The sequence below is a fragment of the Pan paniscus genome, chromosome 3 (assembly GCF_029289425.2).
Source record: "Pan paniscus chromosome 3, NHGRI_mPanPan1-v2.0_pri, whole genome shotgun sequence".
Lineage (NCBI taxonomy): Eukaryota > Metazoa > Chordata > Mammalia > Primates > Hominidae > Pan > Pan paniscus.
Window position 1 is genome coordinate 6,268,010 of NC_073252.2, and position 15,379 is coordinate 6,283,388.

At 50.3% G+C, this 15,379-nt stretch overlaps 1 protein-coding gene across 1 annotated transcript in view; it reads right to left on the minus strand.

Moving 5' to 3' along the window:
• The window catches only part of C3H4orf50 (chromosome 3 C4orf50 homolog), a 128,162-nt gene that overhangs the window by 101,371 nt on the left and 11,412 nt on the right, over positions 1-15,379 (minus strand). Inside the window, exons 3-4 of the mRNA XM_034951923.3 lie at positions 13,613-13,751; positions 9,758-10,297 (exon numbers count right to left, since the gene is read on the minus strand). Of these exons, the coding sequence (XP_034807814.2) occupies positions 9,758-10,297; positions 13,613-13,751 (679 nt within the window). The remainder of the gene's footprint in view (positions 1-9,757; positions 10,298-13,612; positions 13,752-15,379) is intronic.

Here is a 15,379-nt window from a genome sequence, read left to right on the forward strand (position 1 = left end):
GTGTGGATAGGGCACTGCCCCGGCTACCTTGCCCAGTTCATGAGTTCCTGTTTAGGAAAGTGCTTTGTGAATATGAAGCAAAGGAAACACACTTTTATAATGACTGCCTTTGCCATAGTTCACACCATGGCTCCCAGAACACATCAGACATAGCCAAGGGGTCACTGCAGGTGGGGCCAAGCCTGTGCCTCCTTTCAGATACTGCTGCTTCCACTTCCTTGGGCAAGTGACTTTACCTCCCTTCCTCAGTGTTCTCCTCTGCAAAATGAGAATCAATAACTCTACCACCTCATAAGCTTGTTGTGGGGAACGCAACACATTACCACGCTGGGCAGGCAGTAAGCACTCCAAAAGTCGATGAAAGTCAGCTTTCGTGATGATTTTCTATCTGTGGTACACATCTCTGGGACTAGACCCTCCCCACCATTTCCCCATTTCTATGCCTCACTTCCCAGCATTGCCGCTGTGAAGCAGTCCCTTCAGCCAGAGGCTTCCTTTTCCTGTGGGCCGTGGAGCAAATAACTTCACCAATGCCTCAAGGCACTCACTCATCAAGCGTTTCACAGCTGCTGGCCAGGGACTGGGAATAGAGCTAAAGTGAACCAGTTTTTGATGATGAGGGGCACACAGCTGAGGGAGTGGGCATCTGGGCACAGTGAACATCAGGGCCACCAGAGGTGGCTCATGTCACCTTGGGGGCACTGAGCTGACGTGAGATCAGGGAAGTCTTCCAGAGAAAGCAACATTCCCAACAAATAAAGAGAAAGTAGCAAGGCTTTCCAACAGCCTGAGTGGGGGTGGGCACTAGAAGCTTCCAGACACAGGGAAGGCTTACAAGGCAGAAGAGCCTGGCACACTCAGGGACCTGCAGCTCAGTGTGACTGAAGTGGCATACGGAGGACTGAGCTTGATGGAGCAGAACACCGGGGGCCTTGAATGCCGTGGATAGGAGGTTGAACTTGATCCTGAGGCCGTGGGCAGCCATGGTGGGGTGCTTATGGAGGGAGATCATTTGACAGTCACCACCTTGTCCAGAGCAAGGTGCTGAAGACCTGCGTGTGGCTCTTGGTCCTCCTGGGTCACTCCCAGTCCTTTGAAGATGCACTGGCAGCCCTGGGCAGTCACACAGCATGCGATGCTCTCTAGACTCTGCGACTTCACAGATGTGCAGAGGCCTGGAAGCCACAGCCGTGGCCACTGAGGCTCATGCAATTTCCACCAAGACATGAAGGGCCACATCTGGCTTTGCAGTTCCTTATCAATGGGTTCTAACACTTTAATTTATAAATTCCAGGCTGCATTCAACCTGAGAGCTGGTGGCTGGCTAGCTCTTCACATTTCCCAGTGGCCCTCTCAGGAGGAATTCTTCCTTTCCAGGCAGCCCTTTTTGACCTCAAGATGCTGTTTGTGGGCCATCAGCTTCCTTCTGAGAGATGGACAGAGCCTGGCAGCCTTGTCACATGCTGCAGCCTGGGTCCAGCCCCCACTCCAACACCAGGGTCCTCCCCCAGTGACCCACGGACTCCACAGGGCTCATTTCCTTGCCTTTCCTCTGCCCCTACCTCCTTCACCCAATCTGTTTTGTCATCCTGTGGGGCAGGGTCTTGTCTCACTCCCCAGCCCCTGTATTGAGCTCAGACTGGAGCCAAGCACACGCACCAAGTGGGTACCATCAAATCCTGACTGTTGACCTGTTGACCAGTATTTACTGAAGAAACAGGGCGTGCGACACAGCTATGGGATCAGCTCACCAAAGGGCAAATCTTGGTCCCACCATATTACCGTCTGAATTTTCATGTCCCCCCAAAACTCATCTGTTAAAACCCATATCCCCAAAGGGATGTTATTAGGAAGCGGTGCTGAGTCCCCTCCAAGGGCAACCCATCGGTAAGTGGCAGGAGAGCCCACCTCCACCGGAAGTTAGAGCAAGCGATACCAGAAACACAAAAGCCATGATAAAATGGATACACACACACAGCCAAAGCAAGCCTCTTGCTAGTCGAAATTCTCCTAACCTGGTTTTTCAAGGGCCATGGTTTTAGACTGCTGGAAGGCAGAATCAGTGATTACCCAATGACATTTTTTTCTTTTATTTTTTGAGACAGAGTCTCGTTCTGCCAGGCTGGAGTGCAATGGCGCGATCTCAGCTCACTGCAACCTCTGCCCCCCAGAGTTCAAGCGATTCTCCTGCCTCAGCCTCCCGAGTAGCTGGGATTACAGGCGCATGCCACCATGCCCAGATAATTTTTGTATTTTTAGTAGAGACAGGGTTTCACCATGTTGGACAGGCTGGTCACTTTAGGTCAGGAGTTCGTGTTCCATGATATTTTATGCTGAGAATGTTATCCAGCGTTTGTTCAGCGGGGTCCTGCAATCACGGTCTCTTGGGTTCTTCCCTCTGACACCACCAGGGAGACAATTGCCGCTATTTCTCATCCAGTAGAAATCCACAGGGGAGATGGCATGTCCCAAGAAACTAGTGTCCTAAACGAGCGAAGAAGCCAGATCATCTGCTTGCCGCCTCATAGGGCTGAAAAGGGGCCTCAACCCACACAGGCTCTGATAACAGAGAGTCAGTGCTATCTTCCCTCCTTCCTCCTTTTACTTAATAAATATTCACCCAGCACCTCTTCTGTGCCAAGGACTGTGCTAGTGCTGGGAATGCAGCAGAAAATAAAGAGGACAGTGCCTGTCTTGCAAGATGCATGTTTTGGTTGAAGTAAATGAATGAATAAATAAATGTATAGCATGTCAGTGTGCCTGCGGCACTCAGCAAACACCGGGAAGGCAGAGCACACCCAGCCCCAGCCCTGCCCTTGGGAGGCTCAGCCCAGCACTGACAGCCATGCATGTGAGGGCCCTGGGAGGACAAAAGAGGCTCCTGGGGTCAGGGAATACCTGGAGGAGGAGAAGAGACCATAAGCCGTCATCTGCCACGTAACTTTGTGGAGTGGGTTGAATTGTGCCTTCCCAAAAGAAATAGTACCTGAGAGTGTGGCCTTAGTTGAAAATAGTGTTTTTGCAGATGTGATCAAATTAAGGTGAGGCCATACTGGATTAGGCAGGGTCCTAATCCAATAAAGATCTGGTGTCCATATAAGAAGAGAAGAGACACAGAAACAGACACACAGAGGAAAGAGGCCAAGAGAAAATGCAGGCAGAAATCAGAGTGATGCGTCTGCAAGCCAAAGATTGCCAGGAGCCACCAGAAGCTGGGTGTGGCAAGGAGCAGACTGTCCCCTAGTGCCTCAGGAGGAAGCATGGCCCCACTGCCACCTTGATTTCCGACTTCTGGCTCCCAGACCTAGGAGAGAATAAATGTCTGCCATTTTAAGTCAGCAGGTTTGAGGTACTTTGTTACAGCAGCCCCAGGAAAATAACATGCTGTGCCTTGCCTGTTTCCTCAAGGCCCAACCTGCAGCCCCAGGAATACCCCAGGTGATCTGGCCCTTACCTGCAGCAGCTAGCTCCAAACCAGCTGGGAACACCTTGCCTGCTGCTGTCACTCTGTCCCTAGGCCTGTGGCTGGCTGGGGCCCCTCCTGCCCACTCAGACAATGCTCTCCTGCCCCAGAGCTTCCCCCCGCCAGGTGGGCTCAGATCCCCGGCAGCCTGACTCAGGGTCACTGCTGGTGCCATCCTCATGTCCTTGGAGGGCGGCTCTCAGCTGCATGAGCACCCACCGCTGCCTCTGGGAAACTCCCAGCCCAGGAGGCTGGGTGGATATGAAAGGAAAGGCAGGGAATGGGAATTACATCGGGGCCTCACTCCTTGGTTGTGTGACCCTGGACAGGACACTGCATCTCTGAGCCTTCTGCCTCCTCTATGAAGCAGACAGGAGGACACCTACCTGGCCATGTCGCTTGAGGATTAAGTGAGTAACAGATGGGCAGCTCCCAAGATGAAAGCCAGCCCCTTCCCCTCACCTCCTCTCACATCCCAGGTCTTCTGCCAGCCAGGGGGCTTCACCCACCTGCTCTTCCCTGCAGCAGACCCAGGTAAAGGCTCTCAGCTCCTCGGCCCAGACAGCCGTCCCCAGATGGCCCTTTGCACAAGGCCACTGTAGTTCTCTCAGTCTCCCCAGCCCATCCACAGGCTGCTGGGACACAGGAGCTGGTGACCACAGGCCCTATCCACCCTAGGGACATGTTGGCCTGAGCTCCCACCAGCCATTCAGGCAGCTCAATGGTGACAAATTACACTCACATCTAAACTGTTCCAGTCCAGGATAAGCCCTCAGGAAAAATAAATAAAAAGTCAAGAGAGAGAAAATTACAATGTAGGTAGTGAGGGTGATTTACCCAACATCCTACTAGATGAGCACAAGCCCAGCAAGAGATGAGGAGGAGGGTGGCAATGGTGATGGTGATGGTGATGTTGGTGATGATGGTGATGGTGATGATGATGTGGTGGTGATGGTGATGGTGACTGTGATGGTGATGGTGATTATGGTGATGATGTGATGGTGATGTTGATGATGGTGGTGATGGTGATGATGGTGATGGTGGTGATGATGGTGATGGTGATGATGGTGATGGTGATGCTGTGATTGTGATGATGGTGATGATGGTGATGGTGGTGATGGTGATGATGGTGATAGTGATGATGGTGATGATGGTGATGGTGATGATGGTGATGATGTGATGGTGATGCTGATGATGGTGGTGATGATGATGATGGTGATGGTGGTGATGGTGGTGATGTTGGTGATGGTGATGATGGTGATGGTGATGCTGTGATTGTGATGATGGTGATGATGGTGATGGTGGTGATGCTGATGATGGTGATAATGATGATGGTGATGATGGTGATGGTGATGATGGTGATGATGTGATGGTGATGCTGATGATGGTGGTGATGGTGATGATGGTGATGGTGGTGATGGTGATGGTGATGGTGATGATGGTGATGATGTGATGGTGATGCTGATGATGGTGGTGATGGTGATGATGGTGATGGTGGTGATGGTGATGGTGATGATGTGATGGTGATGATGTGATAGTGATGATGGTGATGATGGTGATGGTGATGATGGTGATGATGGTGATGGTGATTATGGTGATGATGTGATGGTGATGTTGATGATGGTGGTGATGGTGATGATGTGACGGTGATGATAGTGATGATGGTGATGATGGTGATGGTGATGATGTGATGGTGATGATGGTGATGGTGGTGATGGTGATGGTGATGATGTGATGGTGATGATGTGATAGTGATGATGGTGATGATGGTGATGGTGATGATGGTGATAGTGATGATGGTGATGGTGATGATGGTGATGGTGATGATGTGATGGTGATGATGGTGATGGTGATGATGTGAGAGTGATGATGGTGATGGTGATGATGGTGATGGTGATGATGGTGATGGTGATGATGTGATGGTGATGATGGTGATGGTGATGATGGTGATGGTGATGATGGTGATGGTGATGATGTGATGGTGATGATGGTGATGGTGATGATGTGAGAGTGATGATGGTGATGGTGATGATGGTGATGGTGATGATGTGATGGTGATGATGTGATGGTGATGATGGTGATGGTGATGATGGTGATGGTGATGATGGTGATGGTGATGATGTGATGGTGATGATGGTGATGGTGATGGTGATGATGGTGATGGTGATGATGGTGATGGTGATGATGTGATAGTGATGATGATGATGGTGATGATGGTGATGGTGATGATGGTGATGGTGGTGATGGTGATGTTGGTGATGATGGTGATGGTGGTGATGATGTGATGGTGATGGTGATGATGTGATGGTGATGATGGTGATGGTGATGATGGTGATGGTGATGATGGTGATGGTGATGATGTGATGGTGATGATGGTGATGGTGATGATGGTGATGGTGATGATGGTGATGGTGATGATGTGATAGTGATGATGATGATGGTGATGATGGTGATGGTGATGATGGTGATGGTGGTGATGGTGATGTTGGTGATGATGGTGATGGTGGTGATGATGTGATGGTGATGGTGATGATGTGATGGTGATGATGGTGATGGTGATGATGGTGATGGTGGTGATGGTGGTGATGGTGATGTTGGTGATGATGGTGATGATGGTGATGATGTGATGGTGATGATGATGATGGTGATGGTGATGATGGTGATGGTGATGTTGGTGATGATGGTGACGGTGGTGATGATGTGATGGTGATGGTGATGATGTGATGGTGATGATGGTGATGGTGATGATGGTGATGGTGGTGATGGTGGTGATGGTGATGGTGATGTTGGTGATGATGGTGATGGTGGTGATGATGTGATGGTAATGGTGATGATGGTGATGGTGATGATGATATGGTGGTGATGGTGATGGTGACTGTGATGGTGATGGTGATTATGGTGATGATGTGATGGTGATGTTGATGATGGTGGTGATGGTGATAATGGTGATGGTGGTGATGATGGTGATGGTGATGACATGATGGTGATGATAGTGATGATGGTGATGATGGTGATGGTGATGATGGTGATGGTGATGATGGTGATGGTGATGATAGTGATGATGGCGATGGTGATGGTGGTGATGCTGATGGTGATGGTGATGATGGTGATAGTGATGATGTGATGGTGATGGTGGTGATGGTGATGGTGGTGATAATGCTGACAGTGACAGAAGCTAGATTCGACTGATCACTCAAAATATACCGGGCACTGAGCTAAGAGCTTTCCCTGTACTTTCTCATTTCATCCTCACAACCACACCAGGATGCACTAGTATTATCATCATCCCAGTATTAGTCCCATTTCACACTTGGGAAACTGAGGCACAGAGAATTTAGGAACCTGCCTGAAAGCATCTCTGCTGGTAGGAGGCAGAGCTGTGCTGGAATCCTCCATCATCTCCACTTGCATTCCCGCCTGCAACTCTGAGTATGAGCATCTTGCTCCACTCCAATGTTGAAGGCTCAGCATTCTACACTCCACAGGTTCCTGAGCTACAACCCTGCTTTCTCAGCTACTCTGCTGATGAGAGACTGAGGCAGAAGTGGCTGGGGACCACACTTGATGGGCAATTTAGGGAGCTTTCAAGAGAAGTGTGACTGTGCAGGCCAGCCTAGAGTGCAGCCTTGAGAACTGAGCCCCACATGAGGTGCAGTTCCCCTGGGCTACTGGGACTTTTATAAGAGGAAGCATGAAACCTTGAGAAGGTCACAGACACACATTGACAAGGAGCCACGGAGCTTATGGCATAGAATCTACTAAATACAGCCACTGCTGCTGCCCTAGGCTCCTCAATAACAAACTCTGACCCCAGGATCTCGAGGTCTGGGCAGCAGGCAGAAGTCACGGCTCTGCTCTGGCCATGTCCTCTTGCTGGCCGCGATACTTAACAGCTGGTGCCTGTGATGATGTCACTTAAACTCCCTGGGTCTCAGCTTCTCTATCTGTTCAGTGGGTAAACAGCACCTGTCTCACAAGGCTGTCCTAAGGATTACATGAGAAAACAGAATGGCCAAGACATGAGCAGTACTTCCTAAATACATAGGTACTCGTGCTATCTCCCAGATAACCATCTTCAAGAAATAGCAGGTAGCTATTTCTGAGAAGTGCGACTGTACACAGCAGCCTGCAGTGCAGCCTTGAAAGCCAAGCCCCACGGGAGGTGCAGTTCCCCTGGGCCACTGGGACTTTTACAAGAGGAAGATAGGATGAATGGAGAGATTGGGGGAAGAAGGACTTAAGCCAACAGTCTAAAGTCTTATGTTTAAGAAAATTACAGAGAGAATTTTAAATGACAATTTCCATCTAGGCACACTTGTTTTCCAAAATTACAACAAGTTGCCAATGTTATACACTTTGTTTTCCTTTTATCTGATGAACATAAGGAAGAAGAACAAACAGGAAATGTACAACAGCGAGAATAGCAGGATAAAGCAGTAAGAAGGTCAACTAAGACCACCGATGAAGCCATTAATACATTACTACAATCCTGAGAAAATTCAGATCATTTAAGATTCCAGGTAATTTTAAATGGATTATCCAAGTTTAAAGATAAATTTTATTTCCAAAAAATGAGCACTCCTCTTTGGGCTAAGGTTGCTCACTCATTTTTCCTTAAATGCAAATTGAGCCACAGCGGGGAAGCAGGCTGTAGATCTTTTGTGGGAGCTGAGTTAGTGCTTCCATTGCAGAAGGCAGGCTGCTACAGTAGAAACAATAAACTTTGGACTCTCGTCAAATTTTGATCACATTCCAGTTCAGTCCCTTAATAGCTGTGTGACAACAGTTAAAAGATGCTGTCCTCTGAGCCTCAGCTTCTTCAAATGCAAAAGGAAGATGCTAATATCACCTGCCTTCATAAGCATTACATGAAATAACGTCTTTGCAAACACCCAGTATGGAGCCGAGCACACAGTAGGAATACATAAAATGTAAGCTTTTACCCTCCCCTCAATCAAATGAATCAACACATGTCCAGCCTGCCCTCCAGAGTTTAAGAAGCTTGCCCAAGGTCACACAGCGAGTAAATATGCAAACCAGGAAGGGACCCTACCCTGTGTGCTCTCTACTCCACAGTGCTGGGGCCCTCCTGTGTGCTGCTATGGGGACTGAGGCTGCAAAGACCATCATGTCTGGACCCTGACCTCAAGGAGCTCACAGTCTAAAGAGGGAGAACTGAAGATGCAAGCACAGAATTGCCACCAGGGTACTGTTGTCACCTTTGGTGCTACAGCTAAAGTGGGAGAAGAGATGACTGCTTCCAGAGGAGAGGGACTGGACTTCACAAGCACATATGAGTCCCATGGCACAGCATGTTGAAGATTTTGTCTAGCGCAGGGCCTGGCTGTCAGCAGGAACTCATTGGATGTTGGACAGATGGATGGACAAGAGTGAGTGGACAATAAGGGATACAAGGTGGCTGGTTGGCTGCCTGGCCAGTGGCCAGAGGGGTAGATAGATGAACACATGGTGTGGTGAATGAGAAGATAATGGAGCGTGGCTAGACAAGTGGGTGGGCGAGTGCTGGGGTCTGAATGGCTGTGTTCCCCACCACCACCAAATTTATGTGGAAATCCTAATCCTCAATGTGAGGGTGTCAGGTGGTGGAGTCTTCGGGAGGTAATTAGGTCCTGAGGGTGGAGGCTTCATGAATGGTATTAGTACCCTTACTAATTAGTACCCCAGAAGGCTCCCTCTCCCTCCTGCCCTGTGAGGACCTAGTGAGAAGGCACCATCTGTGAACCAGGAAGCAGGCCCTCCCCCAACGCCAAATCTGCTGGTGCCTTGATCTTGGACCTCCAGCCTCCAAAAGTGTGAAAAATAAGTTTCTGTTGTTTATAAGCCACCATCTATGGTATTTTTTATAAAAGCCCAAACAGATTTCAACAATGGGAAAACAAGTGGTTTAGTAAGTGGGCTCATAAGTGGCTGCGTGGACAAGCAGGTGTTAGGATGAATGGCAAAATGATGGTGGGTAGGTGGGCGAGTGGTTGGATAGGTGGATGGATGGATGGATGATGGGCAATTGTGTGCATCTGAGGATGGACAGGTGAGTGGACACGGTTGGTGGATGGGTAGTGAGGTGGGCGTGCACTGAATGAGTATGTGAGGTTAGATGGGAGGGTGGGTGGGGAGGTGAGTAGATGCAGTGAAGGACGATGGACAGGGCTGGCAGGGTTGGACGGGTGTAGGAAGAGGAGCCCGGGGAATGGATGGGCCAATGACTTCACCAAGTGGCTGGAGGAGAAGGAGAAAGGCAAAAGATCATTCCTATCCTGAGTTCCCGCCACTTACCAGGCTGCAGTGACCAATAGGGGCCTGGGCTCCCAGCTCCTCTCGCAGGCACTGGTTTTGCTGGGCGAGGTCCTCCACCTGGCCCTGCAGGCCAATCTCTGACAGCTTCAGCCCATAGATGCAGCAGCGCAGCTCCTCCAGCTGCCCGCGGAGCTGGCGCTCGGTGGCCCGGTGCTCCTGCAGCCTGCGCGCCGCCTCTTCCCGCTCGCGCTCGCTGCGCTCTGCCCTCGCCTGCAGGGCGCGCAGTTCCGCGGCCGCCTCGGTGGCGCCCTGGGAGCCCGGGGCCGTGGTGTCCCACTGGGCCAGCAGGAGGCCCGCGGCGCGGCAGAGGCGCCGCACGTCGCGCTCCAGCCGCTGCACCTGCTCCCGCAGGACGCGCTCCTGCTCGCGCACCAGGCCCAGCTGGCGCCGCTGGGTCCGCCGGCAGCGCTCCAGGGCCGCCGCCTGCTGCCCCAGTGCCTCGTCCTTGCGCCGCAACCGCTCCTGCAACCGCCGCAGCCGCCACTGCTGCCGCCTGGCCACGCTCTCCTTCTCCCGGATCTACAAGTTGGCGGTGGATGAGGGTGTCAGCAAGCCCAAAGGACACACCATGGCTCACATTGGTCCTGTCTCGACTTAACATTTCCGTATTTTGTGCATGGTGCGTTTTTGCATTTTGTGCATTGTAATAGTGCATCAAAGTATTATCTCTTTGACTGTTTTGGCATCCTCTTAAATTTTGCACGGAGCCAAGTGTCTCCCTCACTTCGTCCACCCTAGTCTGGGCCCTGCACCTTCAACAGCTCCCTGAGTCCTGGAAGGGAGCTGTGCAGGTGGCAGGATGGCCATGAGCGAGTACACACCCTGAGGGCCGCTGGAGATGTCCCAATACTGAATACGTCTGCACCTGAGTGCACACAGCTGCTCCAGAGCCTCCCAGGTGTCCCCACTTCCACCCCAGAACTGCCCAGAGATCCCCATTTCCTACCTACAGGGTCAATGCTTGGCCCACCCAGGGTCAGCTGGCCCCAGCAAGTGAGTCGCAATACCAGTGCCACACAGCAGCTGTCATTACTGTGGATACTCCACCTGGAGGGAGGTACGTTACTAGCCTGAGAGACACTCAGGAGTGACTTGCATATCACGCAGCTAAAATTCACTGCGGCCAAGATGCCAAGCGCCTTGTATCTGACTCAGGCCTTTTCTTCTTTCATCTGCCCACCTGCCTGGCCGGGGAACACATCTGCCTCCTCCCACCCACGCGCCGTGAGCTGGACTGGGGTGCACAACCCACTGCGAAAATTAGAGCCGTTGCCTACTTTTCAGAATTAATTCAAGCAAAGGGGTAGAACTATGTCTACATTAATCTTTCAACTACTGTCACCTGCCGCTGCTCTTCTGCCGGGGAGCTTCCGGAAAACAAAAACAAACAAGCTAAGAGCAAACGCGAAAGAGGAAACCTGGGAACAGCTCAGACAAGCTTTGTTTGATAGTTTTGGGGAACGTGGGGCAGATAAAAGTCAGGGTCAGATTCCCCGGGAGGACAATTCTCCTGGTCTTCCTGAAGGCGTGTATTCTGCAATGATCTTTGCATGGTGCCCAGTGGAGGGATTTCAGAGCCTAGATGGTCTGCCTTTGACAGCTTTCAGAATGACCGCAGGTCACTACAGAAATGAGGCATCTTCATATGCAAATGCTTACTGGAAACATTGGCAGCAACAAAGCAAAACTGCCATTTGGTACATACAGGTGCAAAGGGCATGGAAAACTCGCTCAAGCACTCCTGCAAAACTCGCTTCAAAATACAGATGTTTGCAGCGAGAGATTTAGGGTTAGAGGGTTGGGGGCTGGGTGGCAGCTGGGCCAAGGGGCAACTGAGAGACCCTAAGCAATTTCCCTATCACTTTGAACATCTGCCGCCCATCTGGAAATGGGGTTTTGTGATGAGTCTTTCCCGGGAGCATACACAGCACATGAGACAGATTTAATAAGACGACGCGTGTAGAAAAGGGCTTAGTGTTCCCCTGCAGAAACTGCTGGTCCCTGCAGTACCTTTCACTCCCTAACAGCATGTCACTTGCTGTCACCCTCATCTTTTGCCCCTCATCACACTGTGAACATCATTACAGGGCTGGGTCCAATTCACCTCGGAAATCCTACATTCACATAGGGCATGGCGCGAAAAGTATTTGTGACAATATTTTCCACGGAGACATCACATCAGTGGCGGAGGAGTCCCACTCAACACTGCTCTACCTATGATAAAACTCCCCTCAGGATGGTAATGATGAGGTACTATGAGCCAGGGAGAAGTAACTCGATTTTCTGCACCTGGAGTTCAGTATAAAGGGGAAAAAAATTCCACTAGGATATCTCCCTGGCATCTCAAGGACTATTTTCACTTTAATTGGAATCCTTATCTTTCCACTTCCACTTCTATTTCAGCTAATAGCTATGTCAAGTGCTTTTCCAGCTTTTTTGAGTTTCCCACTATAAGAAACACCTATGAACATCATGCCCATTATACACACACCTGTGTGCAGCTGAAACAAGTTTCTCAAAACAGCACTCCCTCTAGCACGTGCGATGTGCTTGTATATTTCTTAGTCTATATTGATCTGATTTTTAAGTGCTAGTTGTAAGCCCCTGAATCGATCTCACATCCCACAGATAGGTTGCAACCTGCAATTTGAAAATCCCTGGCTGCATTCTAAATAGCAGCAGACTAGAACAGGATGCCTCCAGGGACAGTTGGGTGCCGCATGCGGCTACCTTGAAGTTTTGTGGGTTTTGCCTCTGCAGCCTTTTCTAAAAGTGGCCTGCCCTCCAGCCCCATCATCCTTCCCCTGGAAAATTTTAGTAATGGCTAATAATTATAAAAGCAGATAGTGTCATTTAAATACCTACTGTTGGGAGTCTTTTACATGTATCAACTTAGCCCACACAACAATCTGAGGGGATTGGTACTACATCATTCCCACTTCACAGATGAGGAAACTGAGGCCCAGAGAGGTTAAGTCACTTGCCCAAGGTCACACAGCTAGCGAGTGGCAGAGCCAGGGTTTGGCTTCAGGCCTCTGCCTCCAGAGCCCCCCACCCTTAACTGCCCACTGCTTCTCCAGAGAACTCTCGAACTTCTCCCCCTGCCTCCATCATCTCTCTCTCCCATGCAGGGAGAATGGCATTCCCCAAATGACCATCTGACCCTGAGGCTTCCCTACTTAAGTCCCCTAAAGCTTGTTCCCCATTGTATTCAGAATTGGGCCATGCAGCGGAGTTGGCCACCTGGCCCCTCTGGAACTTTCCGACTCACCCACTACGTCCCCAGCACGGTGATATCCTCTGTGTTCTCCCACACCTCTGTGCTACGGCCCATGCTGTCAGCCACGCCTCACATGCCCTTCCCAACAAGGCCCAGCTCACATGGCCTCAGCTCTCTGTAGCTCTCCTCAACTCCCCTAGCCCCTTGAACACACGCCATGGGGGATCCCACACTCCCCCATAGCACCCCACATCTGGGTTTAGAGTTATTTGTTTCTTATCAGTCTTCCCCATCTGCATAAGAGCTCCAGACCCCAGGAGCCCTGCATCAGCCAACTCCTGTCCTCAGGCTGTGGCCTGGCGCTGAGGTCCTCAGGCACAAGAGCTTCCAGCGAGTGTGCAGCCCCCACAGATCACAGCCCTCACCCCCACATCCCTGCATGCCCCAGGCCCCGCAGTCACGCCCTGCACCATGAACTTAGGATCTCTCTAACCCTCCTGACTGGGCTCTCCCAGGCCCACCCTGTACTGTCTTTGCCCAACTGCAGCTGCTGCTGAGTTCCCACGGCTCTGCTGGACAGGAAACAGGGCCTGGAAAGGAGAAGGAAACGGTACCTGGCTGGCCAGCTCCCCCTGCAGCGCCGCCAGCTTCTCCTGGGCCTGGAGCCAGGCGCTTCTCTCCTGGGCCACGTGGGTGCTCAGCTGGTCCACCTTCTGGAGGAGTTTCCTTTCTGACAGCTCCAGCTCCTGAATTCTGCAGCATGAAAAGCAGGGAGGCACTTGCTCAGGGTGCAGTCAACATGGCCTAGGGCTTTTGCAGACACCAGGGCCAAATTATTATTATTATTGTTTTTGTCACTGGGCCAATGTGATGTTCTGACAAAATTACATTTTGCATAAAATTCATGTATATAGTTCTGAAGATTATCTACAATACTTCAAAGACGTTATTTGAACAATTAGGTACCATGCATCAGAAATCTTCAACGTCCTCACACCGAAGCCAGTAATTGCAGATTCAGGTAATGCCAACTCAGAGTGCCTGCGCTTGAGTCGTTTAGGCTAAGAGCTTTAACTTGGTGGTTTCAATGAATCCTCATATTAACAGCCTGCAGGTGGGTTCTGCTACCCTTACTTCACACATGAGGAAATAGGATCAGAGGGGGCAGACTTTGCTCAAAGTCACACAGCATTATAGAATCTAGCCGGTCTTACTTCCGGACTCAGCATTGTCAGCCTCTGCTCTGCTGTCTCCTGTTTTAGCTACATTCTTATAAACCTAAGGAAATGATTGAAATTCAGAAAAACATTTCTGCAACTGAAAAAAATTAATCTCTGCTTTACTTAGTCTTCCAGATGAGAAGCTGGAAGTGGCTTAACTGTCTGTTAGGAATGGCTAAGTCACAGGAAGACTTTGCATGGTCTTGCAAACACTGGGGCTATGTCACAAGCAGGCATAGACGTAGAACCCAGACTGGATGTGAACCCTGATTGCAGCTCTGTGGGAGGTAGACACACGCAGGGTCGGGGGAGAAAGTCCGAAAAGAAAGCCCAGGCTCCCAGACCCACGGGGAGAGGAGGCACTGCAAAGACTGGCCTGTCTCCCATTGTGCCTAGTTTCCAAGTCCCCTTAATGTGTCAGTCTTGCCTGTATAATAGAAACCATGATACAGGTGAAGGTGCATTCACAGCCTCCATGCCTAAGTTCTACATATCCTCACTCCTTCCCAAGTCCACGCTGGGCACCTGCATATCCAGGACAGATACTGCTGCCCTGGGTGAAGAACTAGCTTTGCCTGCTGGCTCTGCCATTCACCAGCCATGGGGTCTTAACAGGGCTAGTTCAGCACTATGACCCTCAGTAACTTTATCTATAAAGTAGAGGTCATTAACCTTGTTCAGTAGGTTTTCATGAAGATTAAATTATATGATGCATTATTATTAATGATAAGGCCAAGAGTCCCTCTCCTATTCCAGTTATCATGCTCTGAGGAAAGGTCTCAAGGGTGGCAGACCAGAGTGTGCTCTCTCGTGAGGATCATAACCAAGATCCTTCCAAACTGGACCACAGGAGCAGCTCCAGTTAGCCAGAGTCAGGCTGAGCACTTTCCGATGAGTTATACAATATGGGGAGATTTGCTAGGAAAAACAAAAGCCTTTCTTTCTAGTTTTGAGACCAATCTGTAACAATAAATATGAGAACAGTATTTAATTCTGATACGATTCCTAATCTTAAACGGAGCAGAAAATGACGAATTTCACTTTGGCAGGGTGAATTTTGGCCCCAAGTTTATCCAGGCCCTAATCCCTGGAACCTATGAATGTTACCTTAAAATGCAAGAGAGACTGCAGTTAGGATTAAGTCAAGGATGGTGAGATGGG